General features: G+C 46.3%; 8 protein-coding genes across 10 annotated transcripts, besides 1 other annotated feature; 5 read left to right on the forward strand and 3 right to left on the reverse strand.

Moving 5' to 3' along the window:
- The first annotated feature begins 9 nt into the window (after positions 1-9).
- On the forward strand, positions 10-1235 carry TSTA_103410 (gibberellin 20-oxidase, putative). Of its 2 annotated transcripts, XM_002486310.1 has the most exons (3): positions 10-204; positions 268-1105; positions 1160-1235. In XM_002486310.1, the coding sequence occupies exons 1-2, from the start codon at positions 22-24 to the stop codon at positions 1099-1101; spliced, it is 1017 nt and encodes a 338-aa protein (XP_002486355.1). In that variant the 5' UTR covers positions 10-21; the 3' UTR covers positions 1102-1105; positions 1160-1235. The 2 variants fall into 2 exon arrangements, with proteins under 2 accessions (XP_002486355.1, XP_002486356.1); XM_002486311.1 differs by having other exon boundaries at positions 268-1235.
- Positions 1236-3427: 2192 nt separating this feature from the next.
- Positions 3428-5093, reverse strand: TSTA_103420 (aldo-keto reductase, putative; the record flags this gene model as incomplete). Its single annotated transcript, XM_002486312.1, is given in 7 exon segments — positions 3428-3512; positions 3563-3713; positions 3727-4072; positions 4104-4280; positions 4336-4468; positions 4521-4958; positions 5077-5093. The coding sequence occupies 7 exon segments, from the start codon at positions 5091-5093 to the stop codon at positions 3428-3430; spliced, it is 1347 nt and encodes a 448-aa protein (XP_002486357.1).
- Positions 5094-5365: 272 nt separating this feature from the next.
- TSTA_103430 (uracil permease, putative) lies at positions 5366-7661 on the forward strand (the record flags this gene model as incomplete). The annotated part of the gene is made up of 10 exons (XM_002486313.1): positions 5366-5591; positions 5648-5745; positions 5798-5915; positions 5963-6064; positions 6115-6298; positions 6365-6749; positions 6804-6919; positions 6985-7062; positions 7123-7277; positions 7350-7661. 10 exons carry the CDS (start codon positions 5366-5368, stop codon positions 7616-7618), a joined length of 1731 nt encoding a protein of 576 aa, XP_002486358.1. The 3' UTR covers positions 7619-7661.
- A 353-nt stretch (positions 7662-8014) lies between these two features.
- TSTA_103440 (4-hydroxyphenylacetate degradation bifunctional isomerase/decarboxylase, putative) lies at positions 8015-11737 on the forward strand (the record flags this gene model as incomplete). Its single annotated transcript, XM_002486314.1, has 7 exons — positions 8015-8911; positions 8934-9647; positions 9678-10053; positions 10132-10308; positions 10365-10462; positions 10510-10726; positions 10779-11737. 7 exons carry the CDS (start codon positions 8015-8017, stop codon positions 11735-11737), a joined length of 3438 nt encoding a protein of 1145 aa, XP_002486359.1.
- A 729-nt stretch (positions 11738-12466) lies between these two features.
- On the forward strand, positions 12467-14249 carry TSTA_103450 (protein RDR1, putative; the record flags this gene model as incomplete). Its single annotated transcript, XM_002486315.1, has 2 exons — positions 12467-14191; positions 14220-14249. 2 exons carry the CDS (start codon positions 12467-12469, stop codon positions 14247-14249), a joined length of 1755 nt encoding a protein of 584 aa, XP_002486360.1.
- A 2604-nt stretch (positions 14250-16853) lies between these two features.
- TSTA_103460 (alpha,alpha-trehalose-phosphate synthase subunit Tps2, putative) lies at positions 16854-20161 on the reverse strand (the record flags this gene model as incomplete). The annotated part of the gene is made up of 3 exons (XM_002486316.1): positions 16854-17395; positions 17447-19664; positions 19718-20161. The coding sequence occupies 3 exons, from the start codon at positions 20159-20161 to the stop codon at positions 17223-17225; spliced, it is 2835 nt and encodes a 944-aa protein (XP_002486361.1). The 3' UTR covers positions 16854-17222.
- Positions 20161-20194: a microsatellite.
- Positions 20195-20906: 712 nt separating this feature from the next.
- Positions 20907-22261, forward strand: TSTA_103470 (uncharacterized protein). 2 transcript variants are annotated; one of them, XM_002486317.1, is made up of 3 exons: positions 20907-21251; positions 21307-21654; positions 21703-22261. In XM_002486317.1, exons 1-3 carry the CDS (start codon positions 21136-21138, stop codon positions 21845-21847), a joined length of 609 nt encoding a protein of 202 aa, XP_002486362.1. In that variant the 5' UTR covers positions 20907-21135; the 3' UTR covers positions 21848-22261. The 2 variants fall into 2 exon arrangements, with proteins under 2 accessions (XP_002486362.1, XP_002486363.1); XM_002486318.1 differs by having other exon boundaries at positions 21307-22261.
- TSTA_103480 (uncharacterized protein) lies at positions 21870-22724 on the reverse strand (the record flags this gene model as incomplete). Its single annotated transcript, XM_002486319.1, has 2 exons — positions 22014-22724; positions 21870-21986 (listed from the first exon to the last, which is right to left on the reverse strand). Exons 1-2 carry the CDS (start codon positions 22581-22583, stop codon positions 21870-21872), a joined length of 687 nt encoding a protein of 228 aa, XP_002486364.1. The 5' UTR covers positions 22584-22724.
- Positions 22725-22887: the final 163 nt, after the last annotated feature.

A 22887-nucleotide genomic window follows, 5' to 3' on the forward strand; every position in this document is an offset into this window, starting at 1 on the left:
TTACAGACCAGAACTATCGTCATGGGTACCATTGCAGAAGCTGCTAGGATTCCGATCATTGATCTAGAGCTTGCCCATACAGGCAGCCCTGAGGATGTTGCCAAAGTTGCCCATGATGTCTACCAAGCCTTCAAGCACGTCGGTTTCGCGTACATCAAGAATCACGGCGTGCCACAGGAACTCATAAATGAAGCTTTTGGATGGGTGACAATTACCAGAGCAGTACATATTTACAGGCACTGAAAAGCTGATAAAAATCTTTTACAGAGTTCCAAGTTCTTCGCACTCCCTCAAGCTGACAAAGAGAAAGCACCACACCCTCCAGAAGGCTGGTACCATCGCGGTTACTCGGGCATTGGTCGCGAGAAAGTTGTGCAGATGGTCTTCGATAAGGATGGAATTGCTGAAAAACGCAAGGTTCCCGACGTCAAGGAATCTTTCGAGATTGGCAGCGAGTCTGACGATACTTTGCGCAATATTTGGGTCCCAGAGGAAATCCTCCCTGGTTTCAGAGGGTTCTTCAACAACTTCTTTCAGATATGCTCGGGGCTTGAGACGCTTATGCTAAGGCTAATTGCAATTGGTATGGGACTGGAAGAAAACTTTCTCTTGGACTACCACAAGAATCATACCAATCAGTGCCGGCTGCTGCATTATCCTCCCGTTGAAGAGGAGTTACTCAGGCAAGGAAAAGCCGAGCGAATTGCGGCTCATTCAGATTTTGGGACGATGACGATTCTCTTCCAGGATGAAGTGGGCGGCCTAGAAGTAGAAGACATCCACGACAAAGGGAAATTCATTCCCGCTCCTCATATTCCAGGTACCGCGGTGGTGAATATTGGGGATTTGCTGATGCGCTGGAGCAACGACGAGCTCAAATCCACACTACATCGGGTGCGTGCGCCGCCCCTTGTAGACAATGAAGGAGAAAGTAAGGGGCGCATGACAAAAGCGAGATACTCGATTCCGTACTTTATCAGTCCAGATAGGGATAGGTTGATTGAGTGTCTCCCAAACTGTCATGGGCCGGATCGACCGAAGAAGTATGAGGCTATTACGAGCAGTGATTATATTTCGATGAGATTGAATGCGACTTACTAGATTTGTATGTCTATCGTTTCGGAACTATACTCTGCATGGGATTCATTGAGTGTCACAGGTACTTAACAAGATAGTTAGGACAAGGTTGAATTTTGAGTGAAAGCTCACATGTGGCATTTTTACTTCGTTATCAATCTACTCATCATCTCCTGAAAAAACACGAATGGGCATCCATCCATCCCCAACAACCTTGGACCTAGTCTTGACGGCACTAAGCTCAGTAGACTCTTTATCTGTCAGGCTCCATCCAGGTCGAAGTTAGTCAACGCGACAGGGAGTAACGCTCTTGGGAATAACGCTGACGCCGCGCTGGAGCCCCCATTTCAATCTGTCTATTTGTTAGCATACATATGACCCGATTGATGAAATGGTGTATGAAAGAGGCGTACAGGATTTGAACGGGCGTCTTACTCTTGGACTCGCTGAGTTTCAAGACGACAGGTTCCTCCACGAGGTTTGCGTGACCATTAATAGGTGAGTCACCTTAACCTCCGAGGCAGGAGTATGCGGTGCAATGGATGGATTTGTAGTTGCAGTATGCAAGAAAGTTAGGGCTACATTGCAAGTTTAGTTTTAGATTTTGCGGCTGGAGATGTGAGAAACCATCCGGGTGAACTCATGAGGGATCTTGGGGATGGAGCTAGACAACCAGATGATATGTTAGCATCAGTACCTACGTACCGGATTTTCTTTGACGCCGCTTGGCTTTCCCTTTCTATTTAAGTGATAACCTCTTCACCACTTCTGCTCGCTGAGTAGAACTGAGTGGAACTGAGCACCATCAAAAGTCTATCTTATCAGAGTCTACGAGACAAATGCTGATGAAATCCTAAAGCAACTTTGTTTGGCTCTTTTCCAGCACCATTCATTAGCATCTTGTGCTTCATGATAGTAGGCTAATTTTCCACAGATGTTTATATACAATGTGTGTGATACTTGGGAATTATTCCGCAACAGTCTTCTATGATCTTACCAGAAGGAGTGGCTGATTTTAATGGACAGAGCCGGTTCTGCGAATAGTTTTTGTGTTCCTAAAAATTGACATGGTGTTTTTGAGAATTAAAGATGAATTCCCACAATTCGACACTGCACTCTTGAAAAGTCAGACTGGATTCGCAGGAACTTAAGATCAGTTTCTAGAGATATACCCATGGCTTGTAGGTGTTCCAAAGATCAGATAATGTGGGAAGTACAATCCTTAGGTGGAGCAGCCAACATGTGTTGTTAGAAAAAGGGAGGGCCTTCAACAAAAATACTCATAGAGGGTGGAAGTTACAGTACCAAAAGGCGCACGGGATAGATGTTGCAGTCTGTGTTAGTGATGGAATCATTTTTCATTCTACCATGTTCAATTTCAACAATAATCATACATATCATATTACCTCTATGATTGCTACCCAGGCTGATGTAGCGACAGAAAAAGGAATGCATAGTTAAGCTGTGTGACTGAAAAAAGTGGAAAGAAGAAAGAATACTAAACATAAAAGCCTAAACATTTCACTGAATCTCAATCTACTAAGACACAAGAGTTTATCAAAAGGTCATTCCTATGCCCTAACAGCGTCAATTGAGAATAATCATTATCGAAGACAGCGCCCCATAGTTTTGTATCTGAATGTACTGCTATAATGTCAGCAGTTTGGCAGCATCGAGGATGTAAAACTAAGTATAGAATGAGACTTCATTCCACTAGTTGGCCAAGATGTGGCACAGTATATCCACTCCTTAAGCATGCCAGCTTCAATCCATGGGTAAAAGCGACCACCCTCTTTAAATCGATTGCAATGCTCATTGACACACCTTGATCTACTACAACACTGAAAGCCTTGTAAAATTCATCTTGATATTGTGCTTCCACGGGTCGAATTGTTGCTGCAGTCGACATTTTACCTTCCAACAGAATGCCTGAGTCTCTTCGGAGAGAAGTGCTTGAGGACCTCTATACACAAGCTTTGAATCGTAGGAAATGCCTCGTCTGGAAAAAGTGATGGGGTTTTGCCAACCAGATGCTCAACATACCTAAATATATCAGTATAGGACAGTAAAAGCTATATTTTAAAGAAGATTGCTTTTCATGTAAGTGTGATGATAAAACACCAACACTACTCTGCTGCGCTGAGTCATTCCAGACTGCTCTGTGAATCCAGCCATTTTCATAACAACATCTGATACCATTAGATGATTCATCAAATAGAATGTATCCATCTTCTAGTATTGTGATCAACGTGCGTCTAGCTTCCGGTATAAGTTGTTCTCGAAAAGGAAAGTATTGAGAGACAATGGATCCCTGAAGATCATTAAAGACTCTGTTGTCATCTGTCAAGGCTTAAATCACTGAATCTTCTGTTATTATAGCAAAAACTCCATGTTTCACCTGAGAGCGATATACCTGAAAATTCAAGTTAGTTGCGCTGAACTTATAAGATTCTGAAGATATAAATGGCCACAAGCAATTACATACCTTGAAAGATAGTATACTATTGAGCCCACAGCCCCGGGATGTCCATTTGTGAAATTGTATATATAGTCGCGAGCGTCACCGTCAATGGTATACTTTTCAACAGAATCATAAGAACATAGTTTCGTCACAACTATTTCAAACTCGTCTCTGACTGTAGAACAGACCTATTGGTGGTGACCCTTGTTCGACTGATGGAGTTAATGAGATGCATTGCTCGGGAGCAAAGTCCACAGGCCTGATGTAATTCCGCATGTTATATGGTAAGCCCGTTGATGGACTACCATATGAGGCAAAAAGACAAAGCTTTATCTCGTGTCTGATTTTACCCCGGATATCTTTGATGATTTGGTTCCATAATTCATCATCTTCATATGAACCTTGTGCTTCGTCCAGAATAATCACATTATCATTAGCAAAAAATTCCTTGTCCTTTTGTACTTTTGGGTACCTGCGTCTAAGAATCTGGGCGAAATTCTTCCAAGGATCCCCATTACCCAGGTCATCAAGATTCTGTTTCCACAATCCAAGCCAAAAAACCGACCTTCCTTGCCGGCGATAATAATCCCTCAACAGAAGTGAGAGGATCGACTTCCCACTTGCTGGTGTGCCACGTACATGTGGACAATAGCTTGTGAATCCACAATTTCTGCAAGTTTCGACACTGTTTTATCTCGGGTGCATATCTTTTGTTGTGGATCAAGTTGTGGAGAACCTTGTACTGGCATTATCGTCAACTATAACTGTGATATATAGATGTTTCAGGAGAGTCGTACTTCAATTTGATTGACAGCCGGAACATCCTTGCATGATGGATGATTGAGAAGCATTCTGAGATGGCTTATCTGGAAGTTCGACACGCCGATATTTTTTACCTTTCCTGTTTCGAGGAGCCTCTGCATTTCTTGCCTATAGCCTATCGGTTGTTACTTTGCCCTTGGAGAACAATGTAAAGACCTACAACGTCTTGACAAAATCCCAATCAGAGAGGTGCTTGCTCCGATCTTCCGGATCAGTCGAGCATGGGAAATGAATCAGATATAAATATATATAATCCAGACCTAAATTATCCAAACTTGTCCGGAACCCTTGCTTCACACGGTGATGCCAATGGTTATCCAACTTAGTGGTTACCCATGTCTCCTCTCTAGGCACTCCTGGGGCCCTGATGCCATCTCCAACTTCTCTCTCATTTCCGTAGTTCAGCGCAGTATCGATGTGTCGGTATCCATGCTGCAGGGCATGTTTCACTGCGTCACGTGTGGCGTTTTCTTTTGACTGCCAAGTTCCCAGCCCGATAGTGGGGATGGCAGCACCTGTATTCAGAGTAAATGTCTTGGTGGAGAAGAGAATTTCGCGATAGTAAGTGTTATTTCTGCTTCTCGTTAAACCAAGAGACCTGGACGAATTAATTTCCTATCTAGTTCGTCCTCTCCGACACTTGCTCCAAAATCAGTCACTTATTGTTCGGCTGAGCCGCTACTTACTCTTGTTATCAACCAGTCAAGACAAATTACCAAGGCAAGGCCGACATTTTTAGTCTATGAATCCCCTCATTTGCTGCAACTACATGCCGATTAAGGTTGGTTATCTCTGTAGCCTTGTATAACCACTTGTTATATAGGGTAAAGATCTGCCAACAGCGAATATCACGACAAGCGGAGAAGCTCTAAAACAATCACTTGGGGCTTGATGCGTTCCTCGGTCTTTATTATGGCGTGTCAATCACCTTGCTAAGACTTTTCCTGTATACATATCGCTGGTCTATCTCAGTTCGTTTCCTCCTTTATTGTATCCAAGACCACGATGTATTCTTGGTCATGGCCTGAGATTAAACGCCGGCTTGAATGGTTCGTATCGCCGTTGTTACTGTGGTCTATAGGCCGGAAGAATAAAAGGGGTTCTGATCATACTTTGATTTGCTTCAGTCCGGTCGATGAGGACGCGGAATACGAGAATACAACATGGTGTAATCGTGATTTAATTCCCATTCCATCGGAGCGTAGGACTTATGGCGTTTGGTCCTACTTTGGTAGGTAATGGATCCTTTCTTTGGATTTTCGTTTGGTTGACAGAGTGGCAAAACAGGGTATTGGACCGTATCTGGGTCTTGTATCTCAGCTTGGTCGACGGGGAGCACGCTGCTTTCCTTCGGACTTAGTCCGCAGCAGGCCATCGGGGTTGTTGTGAGTACCTCATTGTCCTAGTGTTTAGGGCGGACTAATGGGGACGACATAGATCATCGGAGGATTTCTCTCTGGCTTACTTGCTGTAGCATGTGGATGGATGGGCGAAGTACATCACATTGGCTTCACAGTCTCTAGTCGCTTCTCCTGGGGAATGAGGGGTTCCTACTGTACGTAGTCGTGGAGACATGGCGATACCTAACTGACGTGATGGAAGTCCCCGTTATCCTTCGAATCTTTGTATCTTGCATGTGGTTTGGTATGCAAGCTTTCTGGGGAGGCCAAGCAATGCGAGTTATGATTGGTGCTATCATTCCTGGTACACCCTCATTCATCCCAAGATTTGAAAGTGAATTCTGACAATCACAGGATTTGTTCACATGAAGAACTTCTTTTCGGCAAGCTCACACCTTCAGACAAATGACTTCATTGGGCTTGTCATCTGGATGTGTGGCTTCATCCCTGCCGTCCTGATCCGACCAGAGAAGCTCCAGATCCCGTTCTTCGCCTGCTTTATTCTCTTCTGCGGCTCCTGCTTCGGCATTCTATCTTGGTAGGCTGAACCTTGCCCCTTTCTTATTCATAAATAAAGCCACCCTGAACAGATCGAAACATATAGGGCCGTTTCACAAGCCCATGGCGCTGGCGACCTCTTCCACGAACCCGGAACCACCCCGAACACCGGCTGGGCCTTTATGTTCGGCATCACCGCGATCCTTGGCTCCTGGGGCTCAGGAACTCTCGGTCAATCTGACTGGGTTCGTTACTCGAAGCGTCGGTATGCGCCAACCCTTTCACAGCTTGTCGCTTGCCCGGCTACAATCGCTATCACTGCGAGTATGGGGATTATTGTGACTAGCGCGTCGAGCAAGGTCATGGGTGGGGAAATCCAGTGGAATCCCGTTTATCTCCTTGCGGATATCCAAGAATATTACCACTCTAGTCCGAGAGTGCGTGCTGGGGTCTTCTTTGCTAGTCTGGGAATGGTTGCCTCGCAGTATTCGGTTTGTCATCTCATCGTTGTCGCCAGAGCCGTAGTCAAGCTAACGATGCCATAGATCAGTGTGATCCTCAACAGTGTTAGCTGTGGAATGGACATGGCCGGTCTGTGGCCGAAATATATCAATATCCGACGTGGAAGCTATATCATGGCTATCATCGGAATCGCTGTCCAGTAAGGGTCCATTAACATACCCAGGTTTGACACTAAAATTTACTGACCTTCTACTTTACAAACAGACCGTGGCAACTCCTGTCCACCGCAGATAAATTCCTCGTTGTCCTCAGTGGTTTTGGTGTCTTCATGGCGCCTGCAACGTAGAGTCCCTATCCACATCCAAATTGATGTATCACCCGCTGACTTTGATGCGGATATAGAGGCCTCATGCTAGCCGATTACCACATCATCCGCCGCCACAGACTGAAACTTTCTGACCTCTATCGCGGCGACAGTAGTTCGATATACTGGTTCCGGTCTGGTGTGAACTGGCGCAGTTTTGTTGCTTTCACAATGGGGATGTGGCCGCTGCTTCGTATGTTATTTACCCTCTGCGATTCTCCTTTTCCAACGTCCTTGTCGCGGATACTAACGGCGTTGATTGTAGCCGGCCTCGCAGCAAACGTCAACTCGTGGGCCGGAAAGTGGACTGGGTGGCTAAGATTATACAATCTAACATTTCTCGTGGGCTTAGCTATTAGTTTTCTTGTCTTTTGGGCGCTGAATCTCTGTTTCCCTGTAAATGGGGTGGATGAGGACGGCCCATTTATTCCCGAGAGCGATGGTGTTGACGAAGTTTTAAATAATTCTGGTGAGGAGAGGGCATATCTGGAGACAAGGAATGAGAAAGCCCTGGAGATCGTCTCTGCTGTTTAGTCGGTTTTCGTGTTTTAGTTATTAATGGCCTTGGATGTTTGAGCCCTTAGACTATTACCAATAGTTCGACTTCCCTCCCCTAAATAGGTAATCCATATCTTGAAAGAATAATAAAACATTTCTTCGCAGACCACAAATGGTGCGGTTATCATGGCGGCACTGCTATGATAGTTACTTCAGAGGCGGAAGCTGTGCGGAGGTTACGGATTGAGCGGATTGAGCGGATTGAGCGGATTGAGCGGATTGAGCGGATATGGCTCATACTTTAAAACCCTAAGCCACGCTATCTTTCCACCCTTTGTTGCGTGTTAGTCGGTAATCAAACATTCCCTTGTTTCCTCTAATTGTCTTTGTTTTAAGGTTTGACAATACCCCTAGGTTTTTTCGACCCCGAGAATGTTGTCAATTCTTCGCTATCGACAGCTTAGGCACGAGCTTGAGAAGAACATCCAGTTCTATCCCCCAAAGCAGAATCCCGCCGGCGATTCACCTCCGCAATCGCAGATTGCTAACGGGCCGTTACGAGCCGCTGGAAGACCGTTTGAAAGTTTAGAGAATGGCGAATCAAATTTGGCCTCACTAGTGACTCTGCAAAACGATCAGAGAGCCCACGTCCCTGGTGTTGAAGTGGTCTGCACTGGTTCTCTCCCTGGGAATGGGAAATCGGAGATCTTTGTCGTTGGATTTGACAGTGAAAATGATCAGCTGAATCCCAAAAATTGGTCGCTGGCGTACAAATGGAGGACACTGGGCATCGTCGGCATGACAGGCTTTCTCGTCGGCTGGGCTTCATCAATAGACTCCATGGTGATCAAACAAGCTCAAGAAGAATTCCATGTCAGCGATGTGACTGAGTCATTGACTATCGCTCTCTATCTGATCGCCTTTGCGTTTGGGTCACTAGTTGCTGCGCCGTTCTTCGAAACTGTTGGCCGAAATCCAGTCTACTTGGTGACTCTTTCGTTGTTCATGATATTCATCATGGCAAGTGGACTGGCCGCGAATATTGGAGCCCAATCTGCCTTCCGTTTTCTCGCTGGACTTTTCGGATGTACACCGCTTACAACGTTCGGTGGCAGCATGTCCGACATATTTCATTTACTCGACAGAACATATGCGTTTCCGGTTTGTTGCTCGTTGTCTTTTCTCGGCCCATTTCTGGTACCAATGGTTGGCGCCTTCATCGGTCAGAGTTCCTTGGTTAGTTGGCGCTGGTCAGAATGGAGCACCCTCATAATCGCCGGTCTTATCACGGTCTCGATCTTCTTATTTATCCCCAAAACCTATTCACCGGTTCTTCTCAAATGGAAAGCAGGTCATCTCGTTGGAAATGTGCGAGATGATTCGACACCATGGAAAGCTAGGCATTGATCAAATCAAGCTGAGTATGTCCGGTGAAGCTATAATGGAATCACGATCTGCTGAGGAGAGCTTTTCTGAGGACGAAGAGACGGCAGCTTGTGTTGACGAAGCACATCGTCTCGGGCTGCGAGTTTGCTCTCACGCTCGTGCCCGGGACGCTGTTATTCAATGTGCGAGACATGGCGTAGATGTTATCTACCATGCCTCCTATATCGACGATGAAGGAATGGACATGTTGGAGAAAGCGAAGCGTAAGCATGTTGTTGCGCCTGCTATCAATTGGCTGTACACCACTGTCCACGAGGCTAAGCCTTATGGATACACATTAGAGCAGGCAGAGAAAGTGGGATACAAGAAAGAGCTCGAGGTCGCTATTAGGGCTCTGAGAGAGATGCGTCGACGAGGTATCACTATTCTTCCCGGTGGTGATTATGGCTTTGCTCGGTGCCCACACGGGACGTATGCTCGAGATCTCGAGCACTTTGTTAGGTTGCTCGGATTTACCCCTATGGAGTCGATTATTGCAGCAACCGCAGGTATTGCAAAGCTTTTCATGCAGGAAGATGAGCTGGGCAAGATATTGCCTGGCTACTACGCGGACTGCATTCTGGTCGATGGCGATCCGATACAGGACATCTCTATTCTGCAGGATCATTCAAAGCTCAATGTGATCATGATAAACGGCTAAATCCACAAGATTTTACCTCTTGATTCTCTTCCACAATCATTGGGTGCTCAAACCTCTGCAGCGTTCATGCAAAGGAATAATTTCAACTACGTTTCTTATGTGGACGAGTTTGGGAAACCACGAATTGGTCATCTCGATTTCAACAATAATGAAATTTCTCCGTTGACAATGTCTTCATGCTCTCCACTTCAAAACCTGTATGAAGTAATCGAACTGGGAGAGGAAGATGTCGTTCGTGGCGAAGGTTCTCCAGTTAATCTGAGCTCCGTCAAGGTGCTGCCCCCTCTTCCAGACCAGGACGTGCTGTGTATCGACGTCAACTATCGGAAGCATGCTACTGAATACTGGGACAGTGGATACAGTAGAAACAATGGTGAAAGTCAAGGTACACTATCCACTACTTACTTCATTTCATGCTAGAGTATGGCTGTATATTGACATCTTATGGTGCCGTTACCGGTAGTTTTCTCCAAGCGAAGTACGAGTGTTATTGCTGCCAATGAAGAGATCTTTCCGCATCCAAAATTTACACAAAGCATTGACTATGAAGGAGAAGTAGGAGTCATTATTGGCAAGACAGGATTCAATATTCAAGCGGATAAAGCAATGGAGCATGTTTGGGGATATACCATTATCAACGGTCAGTCTGCTTGGTTACTTGAATGAATGACTTGTATTAACCACCTCGATTATTAGACGTGACTGCCAGAGAGAAGCAGCGAGATCACCATCAATTTTTCATTGGAAAGTCTCCTGACACTTTCTGTCCAATGGTATATGATACTTTTACGCCAGTTCTTGGGAGATTACTGACATGAAAAACTAAAGGGTCCCGTAGCAGTCCCAGCGGCTGCCAATGCTCCACATTCAGACATTTGTCAATGGCGAAAAGCGTCAAGATGGAACAACCGCCGATCTGGTCGCAAGCATTCCTCGCCTTATTGAGGTTCTGTCTAGCGTAATGACGCTTCAACCTGGCGATGTTATTGCGACGGGAACTCCGCACGGCGTTGGGATAGGATTTCGTCCGCCCCAGTTCCTCCAGCCTGGAGACATTGGTGAGATCTCGTACCTCTACAGGGGTTACAACCTTCATTACCATTTTTATAGTCGAGATTGCCGTTACGGGACTCGGCAAGCTCTCTAATCAGATTTCACTGCCATCATCCAAGAATCCACAACTTAGTAAGACTCTCGAGAAGACCAATATCCCGATATATAACCTAGATCGAACGTGGGGAGGTACATCTTTGACTCAAATTGGTCCAAAAAACTACATCAATATCCGGGAACTTGGGACGGCAAACACTAAGAAAGATCCCATTGTGTTCATTCACGGTCTCGGAGCAAGTCTTGAATACTACTTGCCCTTAATCCAAGCTGCAGGATTAGAAGAAAGCGGGCACCGTATCATATTGTATGATCTTGAAGGACATGGTCTAACTCCAACTCGGGCATCACATACGGCAACCTTGAAAACATTCGCAGCGGATCTAGAATTGCTCCTTTCAGCTAAAAGTATTGATTCGGCAACAATTGTTGGCTGGTCACTTGGTGGGCTTATTGCCATGTACTTTGCCCAAATGCGTCCTTCCATGATTTCCAAACTCGTGCTATTGGGTCCAGGTGGATCCCCACTACCGGAGCTAGCAGTGAATATGTTCAAACAACGCGCTGCTCTTGTCCGAGAACAAGGCATGGAAGCCTCCGGCGTAGCTCAGTTGGTGGCTACAGGAGCTACATCAGCATTGACTAAAGCGACTCGACCTCTGGCATTTTCTGCGGTACGGCAGTTCCTTGTCTCTACACATCCGGAGGGTTATGCGAAAGGGTGCATTGCGCTTGCCAAGTCGCCAGAAACAGTAATCTCTGTCGAGGCACTGCGGATGCCGACATTGGTAGTGGCAGGGCGTGACGATGCCATCTCACCGCTGCAGCTAGCGGAGAAATATCTATATCGTCTGCCCAATGGAAGACTGGAGGTTCTGGATGGCGTGGGCCATTGGCACGTCCTTGAGGATCTAGAGGCAACCGCAAGCGTGGTCAAAACGTTCCTTGAACAGGAGTGACGATGCTGTACTTTAGGCAACTAGGTAGTTCGCTGCTTTGGTCTTTTCTCCAGAATGATTTATATCATTTGCATCTATTAAATCTGATCTGTCCATTGCATAAATTGGAATCTGAAGTAGGAAATTGTAACAATCAACATCCTGTTCAATCTCGTTGTTACAATAAATTTGATGCGAGAACAGAGAGTGGTAAAAGTGTGGATACTTCAGCTGGCTATGGTCAACGTATCGCCACGAAACAATATGAGTGTCTCTTATATAGAATACATGCTGCAGAAGCAGGGAAGATAGGTTTCAGTACATTGATATTCCATACCCTACCTTGTATGCTCAACTATTGTGATCCCTCTTGAATCTACATATATATATAACAACGTATCCCACGTAACGTTGTTTTAGAAATCTATGCATTATACCCCCTGCAATTAGCTTTGCAGCGAGGGAAGTGAATAAAGATAAATTAAGAATACAGATAAATTAGAATGGAACTTGTTTAGATACGCCGCAGTGCCGACTACGGTACAATAAGGCATGTTCGCCTCAAAAAGGGCGTGTCGTTAATGTTAGGGCTATGCTGTTAGGGCTAACCGCGATTAAACCCTATGTCGACCAAATTTGGTAAGATCCTGCGGAGAAAGCGGAAAGAGCGGAAGTGGCAGAAAATGGATAAATGAACAGACAACTTCCTCAAACTGCACATAATATTACAAAATACAGTCAAAAGTTATCATGGATCGTGGTGCCCCGTCGGAACAAGTGCACCGGCGCCGGACTAGACTTGCCTGCGCACCATGCAAAATCCGGAAACGAAAATGCAACGGAGAAAGTCCCTGTGCTTCCTGTATTCGTTACGATTACGAGTGCTATTATGACCGACCAGTTCGAACAAGGAAGGCTGCGACAGCACTCCAACGACAGCAGCGTCCACAGGTCAATGTCCAGGGCACATCGTCTCAGGAACCAGTTACAAACGACAATGCAGTCAGTGTTGAAAATCATAGCGAGACTAATACTCCAGTTACTACCAGCGATCGGTACATGGAAGCAAACGCGGGAGTGGTCTTCCCGCGTACTTTCGGCTTGAAACTGAACTCCAGAAATAATGCACAAAATGGGGATTGCCCGGGCTGGAACTTGGGTATCCGCCATAATCCGCGCCGGTCCGAGAAAAGTGTCACTTGGATTTTGGCATATGGTGCGTGGAAGGTGTTATGCAACGTATATGCACAACACGTCCACCCAATCTACGGCTTTCTAGACTTGCAATCACTGTACGCGACTGCACAGCGACGATGGGAAGACCCGCACGCCACCAATGAGTATGACAGTGTCTTCTGCGGTGTTGCAGCATTGGGTTCCTTGTTTTCACCTCAAGCGAACTGGGAACAGGAGCGCCATCTTGTCGAATGTGCCAAGGAGATACTTGAAACTTCTGGCACTATCGCTAATCCCTCCTTCCAAGACGCCGCAGGTTGGCTCTTGCGTACGCTATACCTGCGATGTAGTAGTTCTCCACACGCGGCATGGATGGCCAGTTGCATTTCACTTCATATTGTGGAGGCAATGGGTTTACATCAGGAATCTGCTACTGGTACGGTTTCGTTGGTTTATGCTGACACTGCGACTCCATTACCAGTTGGCATAGGACATGCTTGGGACGTGGAGACACAGACACGAATATTCTGGATTGCGAAGCTCTTGAATACATGGATTTCGTTCGAATACGGAAGGTCCCGGATCATCCTTCATGGAGAATCTTGCCCTCTACCAAAAGTTGAGGATCGTGGGAATGATCATACCTCTGCCATGATATCACTATTCCAACTTTCCGAGGACCTCGACCCTAACAAAGATATACCAGCCACAGTTCTGGAAGACAGTCTGAAACAATTAGAAAGCTATGACTTTGGGGTTGACGCATTGACTCTTTCACAAAGTGTTCTAGCCTTTACCATTTACCGACGGCTTCAACTTCTCGGTTTAGGTGTCAACAAGACTGTAATTGAACACGTAATCAGCCTTGGACGTCGTGGTCTGGAGGCTTCCCGCCGATGCGTTGATGCAAATCATCCCTGGTGGCACGTCAACAACGTCCCTTTTCAATTCACATGTATCCTATTGGCAATCGATACGCCCGAATCCCTGTTTCACGTCCGCGATTCGATTACACTTCTAAAAAAGACTGCTTGTCATTTTGGAACTGCGAAATCTCATCAAGCATTCGAGACGATTGATATGTTGGTCCGTCTATCGTTGAGTAGGAAGGAACAGGAAGCCATTGTATTGAAGGGGAGCATCCTCGCAGGTGAAAGTTGCCACCCTGAGATACAACAGCAGCAGCAGCAATCTCTTGCACCGGACGGTACAGCTCATAACGGCGATAGACCTTTGCAACATGATAATCCAAATGGTCTTACTAACTTACCTGATATAGTCAACTCTACGGATTGGGAGGTATTTATACGAGACCTAGACTTTTCAGCGGCATTTTTCTAAGCATGCTATGACATGATATGGAAATCGCGAATTTGTTTCAATTTTTGCCTATCCCTATGGAGCTGCGACATTCGGTCAAAAATGATATAATATATCCATCTCAATCATGCTGAGTAGAAAGCCTTACACACTTAACATGCTCTGTCTTGGGCTTCTCATATGGATTTTCCACTGCTTTCGTGCTTCCAATGCTCAACTTGGGCAACCATTTGTTCGTGGCATTGGAGTGCATGCCATGAATTTTATGATATTGCCCTTTCAGAAGCAGTCAATCAACAATATTCTTCTTATTAAGATTCTCACCTACAAGAACAATCTTTGCCCCCGAAGTTTCTGAGAACCGTCTCCCCGCCAGGATGCCGACTGACAAACGTAGAGCAATCGTATACCATATCGTCAATTACAACCCCTAGATCATAAACACGGTTACTTCATTCTCAAGCTCAAGGAGGTTTTGTCTAGGTTCGTACACAATTCAGGCTTATCTGCCATTCCGCAACTTTACATCCTCGGCGGATATAAAAGGTACCTTTTATCCTCCTTGTTTCGGGTTGGTTCACGAAAGCTATAATTAAACATGATAGTTATAGTTTCTGTTTGTATGGGGATATGGAATAATAATTGGGCGAATCTTTTGTAATTAATATTAACGTTGATGGGGGTTATTGCCGAGACAAAGGGTTGTGCGGATGTGGATGGACCTGTACGGCTTTCGGCCAGAGTTAGCTATGAGGATCGACTTAGCACCTGAGAGTCCTTCTGTTCATTATAACTAGTATTGATAGACGATATATTGTAGGTGCTTAGGGTCCTTCGTCCCTAAGTAAATCAAACTTACTTCTGCCCAGGTAAATATATTGACTTGGCCCCCGAAAGTCCTTCTGTTCGTTATAACCACCTGGGCAGGTTCTACTATAGTTAGATACTCGAATCTGAAATAGGGGTTGACACGTGTTTCAGCTGTTCGTAGAGAATGTGCCTTTAGATGTGAGAAGAGCCCAAGCAACATGTAATAGAAAGATTCTTTTTATTTTGCTCTTCTAATGTGGTGTTTAACATATATCGAAGTCGATTTTGGGTCACATTACTTAACTAGGACATACTACTATACGAGATGATCCAGTATGCTAATTGGCCTAATTAATAACTTCTAGCTTATTTTAATATTATATTGCTAGATTGCTCTTCTAGGGAGGTAATTTTATTAAAGGTGCCCTTCCACTGTAAATCGGGCTCACATCGGGATATATTGACTTAGGTCCAAGGAGGCCTTCTGTTCTAAACAAGACATATTCCATGGATATCATTCAATACATCAAATTTTCGTCATGTCATTCTCGTCTTTCCCTATTCCATCCTCCCATACCTACCCTAGTCCAGACCATTGGGTCATCCCTTTGACTCATGAACACGTCAAGGCCGGGTTTCTTCGCGCCGGGGCCGCTTGTATCCGCGTCGATGCCCTATATTATAAACAGGAGTTTTGCCCCTGGTGCCATCGTTCTGGGAGGATTGTCTACTTCTCCTCCTTTTGCCCCCTTTGCTGCTTTCTTGGGCCTGCCAGGCATCTTACGGGGGCGGGATGATTCTTCTGTTTCCCAAAACGACTCTCGGAGAACATCGCTGACCTCTACCGGGCGCTTGCGGCTCTTCACCTGTATGACGATCGTGCCAGTCTTTTTAGGGCCAAAGGGCTCGTCTCTTTTCCCCATGTAGAAAGGCACTATATGGTCCAAGTGGCTCTATAAAGGTGCTAATTGTGGGCCGGACGTGTGGTGAAGTAGCAGATACAATAAGGGCTGCATTGATTCGCAAAGGGGAAGCAACTCTGTCGTGGATGAGAATGATAGAAAGATTCATTGAACTTCCCAATAATAACCCTAACCCTATTCCAATATGGAATCGATCCGTATCAATAACAAACAATGCCGATTGATATCATTCATTCATTCATCCTTTTTCCCCAGGACAAAAAGCATCAGTTAGTGAGCAATACACAAAGAATCCCTTGCTCTCAACTCTCAAGATAAAATAAACAAGAATAATAAATTAGACTAAACACTATATGGCATAGGTCATATATAGTCATAACTGCGATGGAATGTCATCAAAGACCGAACGATGCATCATCGTAAGACAAAGTATATTGTTAGTGTAGGGTTTAGTTTTGGGTCAAGTACATCTCTGAAGAGAAAGCTTCAGTTGATCCAGTTGAAAGGTATAGACTTTTTAGAAGCGAGGCTGTCATGGGGGTCAAGTAGTTCAGCGGCTCAGTGAGTGAACCAGAGCGCTCAGCTTCAGCTCACTAAGGATGTTTCCTAGCATATGTGAAGCTCACTAATCTTGTCAATGCGCTCAGGGTGTGCTCAGTTCTATTCAGTGGGTAAGAGCAGCGAGGGGTTGAGCACTAAAACGGAATGGGAAAGTCGAGAAGCATCAGAGGAAACCCGGTACGTAGGTAGTACATAGTAAGTAATGTAATCCAAGGATCGAGGCGGTGTTCTACCTTGTACCTACGACGAAACCAAGTAGGCCAGCTTGCAAACATTGCCCTCGAAATGGACATTCCCTCTACTTACTAAATTCATGTCATCTACACCAGCAACGTAAAGATAGTTATCATACCAAGCATAAACCTCATTCATCTATCCATAATCTATACATGAAGACAAGAACAAACATGTCATGAAAGAGACAGCAAACCCATCTAACATGGAACAAGAATAAGAATAAGGAAGAAAAGGGGCAAAGAAAAAAAAAAAACAAGAACAGTCTGTATAACATAACTGATTTAGTCTAAGTTATTAAGTTCGTTTTCATTGATTCCGTTTCCGTCTCTCTTTTATATCTTTTTCCGAGTCGTTTTCAAGAAGCAAGAAGCTGTAATTCAATGGTCGTTGTCTTGTCATTCACGGCGTGTACTGTGTATATAACTGTCGTCTCATTCCTCAATATCTATGTATCAGACTCGTAAAGACGGGTGGATAGGTTATGAGTATTCAGCTCCCATCGACGTCCCATTCAACATTCCTATTGTCGCTATCACATCTGCCGGCTCGAGAAGGTGCCAACTTGCCAGTGTCTGTTTGGAGCTTGCGCCTACAGTCACGGAGAAGATGTGTTCTTGGGGAAGATTCGAGTGACGTAAAGCGCGGAACATATCTATGCTCTGTTAGTAACGATATAAGATAGCTAGAAGGGAAAGGAGCGTACCCTCATCGGTAAAGTCATCACCACTGCAGAACATGAATTCCGGCGCTTCCCCCTTGGCGTATTCATTCAATAATCTCGTCACGATGAACCCTTTATTGACAAATGTAGGTCGCACTTCGAGATTCGCCTTTCCAGCCATCACTTCAACATCATATTTCTTCATGACTGTGTTCTCAAGATGTTTTCGACACTCTTTGGCTTGGAATGCGCCGTACTCAGGATCAGCCCGACGATAATGCCATGTCAATGCAACTCGTTTCCGCTCAATGAATGAACCCTGTGTGCGTTCCGTGTAATGTTGGAAAATATCCATGACGTCCTTTTGCCATGACATATCGGATTGCGCAGCAAGATTCTCCCAGTCGTCACTGCGCGGTTTGCGAATGAAACATCCGTGTTCGGCGCTCAGCCCGAGCTCGGGGATATGGCCCATCCATTCGTCCAGGAATGCCTGGTCTCGGCCACTGATAATCCATACTGAGTTTCTCGGGTCTGCCGCTAGACTCTTGATGTTTCTAAGGACGCGATCGGATGGAATTGCAGCTTGTGGGTCCTTGACGATCGGCGTCAATGTTCCGTCGTAATCGAACATGAACAGTCGTTTCTTAGCCTTTCGGTACTGCTTCAAGACTTGTGCTCGGTCCAAGGCTGGCGTGGCGATGGACTGGTCAAAGGAGGACAGATTCGTGAGCAAGCGGTTCAGATAATGCTGTGACCACATCGACACCGTGTTGGATGTGACATGTCTATAGGCAACCTGATGGCGCTCAACCTTTTCCTTTTCGCTCATGCTGAGCGCCTGGTCAATCGCTGCAGCAACGCCGCTCGTATCCCAGGGGTTAATGTGGATTGCACTGGTGAGCATGGCGGCAGTCCCTGAAAATTCGGACAGAATCAGAGGACCGTGGTTGCCCTGCTGGCAAAGCACATATTCCAAACTCGTCGTATTCATACCGTCACGAACACTAGTGATCAAACCGACATCTGCAACGCGCAAGAGACTGAAATATTCTTGTGGTGAGATGTATTGAGGATGGTACTGCACAGGCGTAAAACTCAAAGATCCGAATCGGCCGTTGATTGTAGAGACGAGACTGGAGACTTGGCTGCCGATCTTGTTCTCGGGATCTTCCTTTTGCTCTTCCATACTGGTGGGGCTCGTGACTTGAATGAGGACGACCTTGTCGTGCCAATGAGGATACTTCTCCAAAAACGCTTCAAAGGCTTGCAGTTTCTGCGCCACACCGCGGACACTATCCAATCGGTCTCTGCCGACAATGATCTTCTTGCCTGCGTACAGCTTCTTGATGTTTGCGACGACCTGTTCAGTCTCTGCCGAACCAAAAGCTGCGCGCTGTACATTTTGTGCATCAATTCCAGTGGCAAAGACATCCACCGCAACGTGCGCTCCGTATGCATCGACGCCCGCAGAATTGGACTCGAATCCGAGGACCCGGGTGCAGCATGATGAGAAATGCCTTGAATAAGAGTAGGTCTGAAATCCGATCATATTGGCGCCTAGCACTCCAGTAAGCACTTCTTTCCGTTTGGCCAGACAGCGCATATATTCACTGCTAGGGAATGGAGAGTGAAGGAAAAATCCAATAAATATATTAGGAATCCGTTGTCGCAAAAGGTTCGGCAAAAGGAACAAATGATAGTCGTGAATCCATACGATATCCCCAGCTTGATATGTTCCGGCAATGCGATCGGCAAACAAGCGATTCAACCGCATGTAGTCTGTCCACCATTTCCGTTCTGAGCGTCCGTCTGACGGGCCATTTTGCTTGTAGTGTAAAAGCGGATACAATTCTCTTTCTGCATATCTCCTCCAACGTGATTGATCTTGTAACAAAATGTCGTCTTGGGGCTCGTCTGACTCGGGTATTGCCCAGACTGGTAGAATACGGCCATACTTGCTAGATTTCAACTGCCTCTCTAGACGTTCTCTGTCGGCAGCGGAGACCAAAACACCGTCCACGGGCGATTGAACCTGCTGAGAAAGGTCTACCGGGACTGGTGCAGATGCTTTGTTGACAGGGAGAGGCGCGGTAGGTACGCCGTTCGCGCTGACTGGTTGCAAGGGTGCTCGTTTGCTGACGATCTCTTCCACTTCTCCCGTCCAGCCCACTAACGTATGATTCCACGGCGACCGATCAGATGCGAGATGAGCAAATGAATCGAACAAGGCGGATGTTCCTGAGCGAGGACTCAATTCCTATAAGCGCGCGCATTAGCATGGACAACTCACTGATAAGTGCCATCTCTTACCCAGTCTGCTCCCGGCTGATGTGCGACCTTGTACGGTATACACAACGACGCACTGATAATGCGACCTGTCAATTGGAGTCCTGGATGGTCCGCCCGCGGATCGGTCACAGGAGTGGCCGGGGTAAGATGAGCGCCGCCCATTAGACTCAGACGTCGAAGCAATTCGGGACCCGATGTCACACCCGATGCGGCATCGGCAGGACTCATGGGCGATTTTGCGTATGCATCCTTGATCGCGGTCGCTGTACCCGGTACTTGGGAGAAGTACGAGTCTGCTGCCCCGTCAGCGTTGGCGGTGGTGGTGGTCGCTGGGACGACGGCTGGAGTGGCGGTCGAGGCATCGACGTATGCTTCTTCACCGAGTGCAGATAATCCCGGTCCGACGATGACAGGGTTCGGTTGATTTGGAGGGATTTTGTCTGGAGCGCCTTGCTCGCTGGCCATGGTGGTGGTGGTGGTGGTGGTGGTGGTAGTGGTATCTGGAGAGAGCAGCTAGCTAACTGACCAGCCTATAGCTGCCAAAGAGTCGAGTCAACGGAACACGGCCAATCACGGTAAAAGTGAAGAAAATAAAGACAAGACAGAAAAGGAAAAAGACCCGTGTAAAATTTTAAAAATAAGTATACTAATGCGAATGCATTGGACTCGAGGAGAACGAAGAGCAGTGTAGTGAAGTGTAGAAGCAACGTTCGCGGACTGGAGGGGCAGGGCACCTTACGTACTAGATAGGAAATAGCGGGAGGCCAGCCTGATATGATTTCTTGATTGTTCTTCTTCTGTCACGTTCCAGACAAGCAGATTCTCAGAGGAGCACAGATCATACAAATTAAATTAATTAAATGCGTTGTTGTCGCTGCGGGGCTAGTTCCTGGCCTGGTAGAAGATGCTAGAGCGGTGAATTGAGTCTATCCTCGTTAAGTCACATAAGATTATGCTTTGCTTAGTTAACATATGGCATTCTGTTCCAGTCCAATCGCCTAACATGCCCGGAGCTACTTTTGATCTGATGATTCACGATGTGTGTGATGTATACTGTAGGCGACTGATTCTACCCCTCCTGATCTATCAGATATCTGACTCTCTACAGAGTAGCCAGACACAAATGAATCGCAAGATCGAGTCCTACCAAGATACAAGAATTTGACGGAGCCCTGACGTTCCAGTGGATCCAGCAGGTTCTCGCGAGAGGTGACGTTGCTGCGCTCGTACCTTACCTGATGGATCACGACCACGACTGTCCTGACTGGTATGCGAATGAGAGAGCAGATTGAAATGGCTCGGGATAAACCGTATGTCAGTGAGAAAATAAAAAGAGGGAGAAGAAACACTTGCAGCAATCACGTGCGGATCTTCGGAATTAACGGTCGATCATCGGAATAACGTTTCGGCGATCACATGCTACGCTTGCCTCTTTCAAGATGGAGATGGCAAGTGGCACAGTGGCGTGCCATGATGGTAATCAAAGACTGTCTCTCGCAAGTCTTCGCTCTCTTACCCCAGACTATGATCAACACGCTGAAGATCTGAAAATGGGGTAAGATCAGGACAGGCAATCGATTGCTCGTTGAGAGACTAAGACTACTATATAGCTACACGCATTACTACGCAGTCGATCAGTGGTCTTCCCCGGAATGGCAATCCGCCTGGCCACAACTCATCCAGGATGCTATCAAGATAATCGACGCTGCTGACGTGCCAGTTTCCGGTCCTGCGTCGGATACTCTCGAAGCAGGAAGGGAGGTCCCCAATCCCCCCGTCGTCGATGTCAATGAAGGGCTCTGTATCAATGGTAACAACGACGAGTATTGTGAAGATTTTGTCTTGAAGGAGAGTGACCCGGATAATTTCTGCAAGACCGCGAAGCGCGGGTATGATCTTGTTGTTAGTTGTATATTGTTGAGGGCGTATCGTCTGGCGCCGAATACGTTTCATCTTCGGTAAGTACGCGCCAACAAAAAGAGGGTCATCTAACATAGTTGGCGCAGTTCTGATGGGATCTGGAATGATGATGAGGACTGGGTTCCAACACGAGCCCTCTATCACGACATCTGGCCCAACGACACCGACGAAAAGCCCGCAGAACTAGACGAGAGAGTTGAGGACGAGAATAATCTTGTATGCCATTTGTAGTTAATTTCTAGAAAAGAAAGAATCACGTCTGCCACGTCTTCTGAACCTTCTTGACTTCTTGCAAGTCTTCCCACTTCAATCTACTCCACCGATCAGGTCTCTCCAGGGCATCCACAAAATGCTTCAAGGCAAGCACAAACTGTAATGCCCATTTCTCTCTACTCACACCTCCAGTTCCCGTAGCCAGCGGTGTAATCAATATCGTATCAATCGTGCTCTCATCCCCATGATCGCGATCAACGTTCCTGTTCCATCGATCAACCTCACACATCAAACTCCACACACACTCGTACACAACCTCCCTATCCCACCGCGCGTCACCAGGCGTCCTCATCGTCGGACAAATCGCCAAATACTTGCAACCCCATCGATTCGTTTCGCGCAGTTCAGACGGCAGGCTAACCAACGTACACGTACCCGGTGGCGCAAACCCGCGCCACTGTTCGTACAGCTTTTGTTGCGCAACATTTGTCAATGCGCGATAATCATGGTGCGGTAGACAGAAACTGCGTGATATGGCATCGTCGAAGCCGCCGTCCATGATGCCGTAGGAGTTCGCGGGGGAGACCATTAGGTCGAATTTATAGGTTTCCGGGGAAAGCTTGCGGAGATTCTCGTGGATGGTGGTTATGTTTACAGATTGGTGGTGGGTGGGCCATGATTTTTGGAGGGTTTGATGGAGGATCTCAATGTCTCCATGATCGATGCAGAGGACAAGGAATTTGGGGAGTGTCATTATGAATTTGCAGCTGGGAGATATAGAATAAAGACGGCAACGCCTGTAGTAGTTATATGCTCGTGTCAGCTCCAGGCACCAGCGATCTGTAGGATCTGAATACCCAACGTCCCAACTCTATTTGAATACAAATGCAGTCTTAAGGTGATACCAACACGTCAGTGGGGTTATAAATCTATTTATTCATGATTGGAAGAGGCTTTGCAAATTAGGGCTATTATCAACCCTAACCCTACCTACTACAATCACGTGCGTCGTGCGCCAATAGAAACGTTTATCTTATCAGAGCTTCCCTTCAACCTCA

This window comes from Talaromyces stipitatus, genomic scaffold, assembly GCF_000003125.1.
Source record: "Talaromyces stipitatus ATCC 10500 scf_1105507295511 genomic scaffold, whole genome shotgun sequence".
Lineage (NCBI taxonomy): Eukaryota > Fungi > Ascomycota > Eurotiomycetes > Eurotiales > Trichocomaceae > Talaromyces > Talaromyces stipitatus.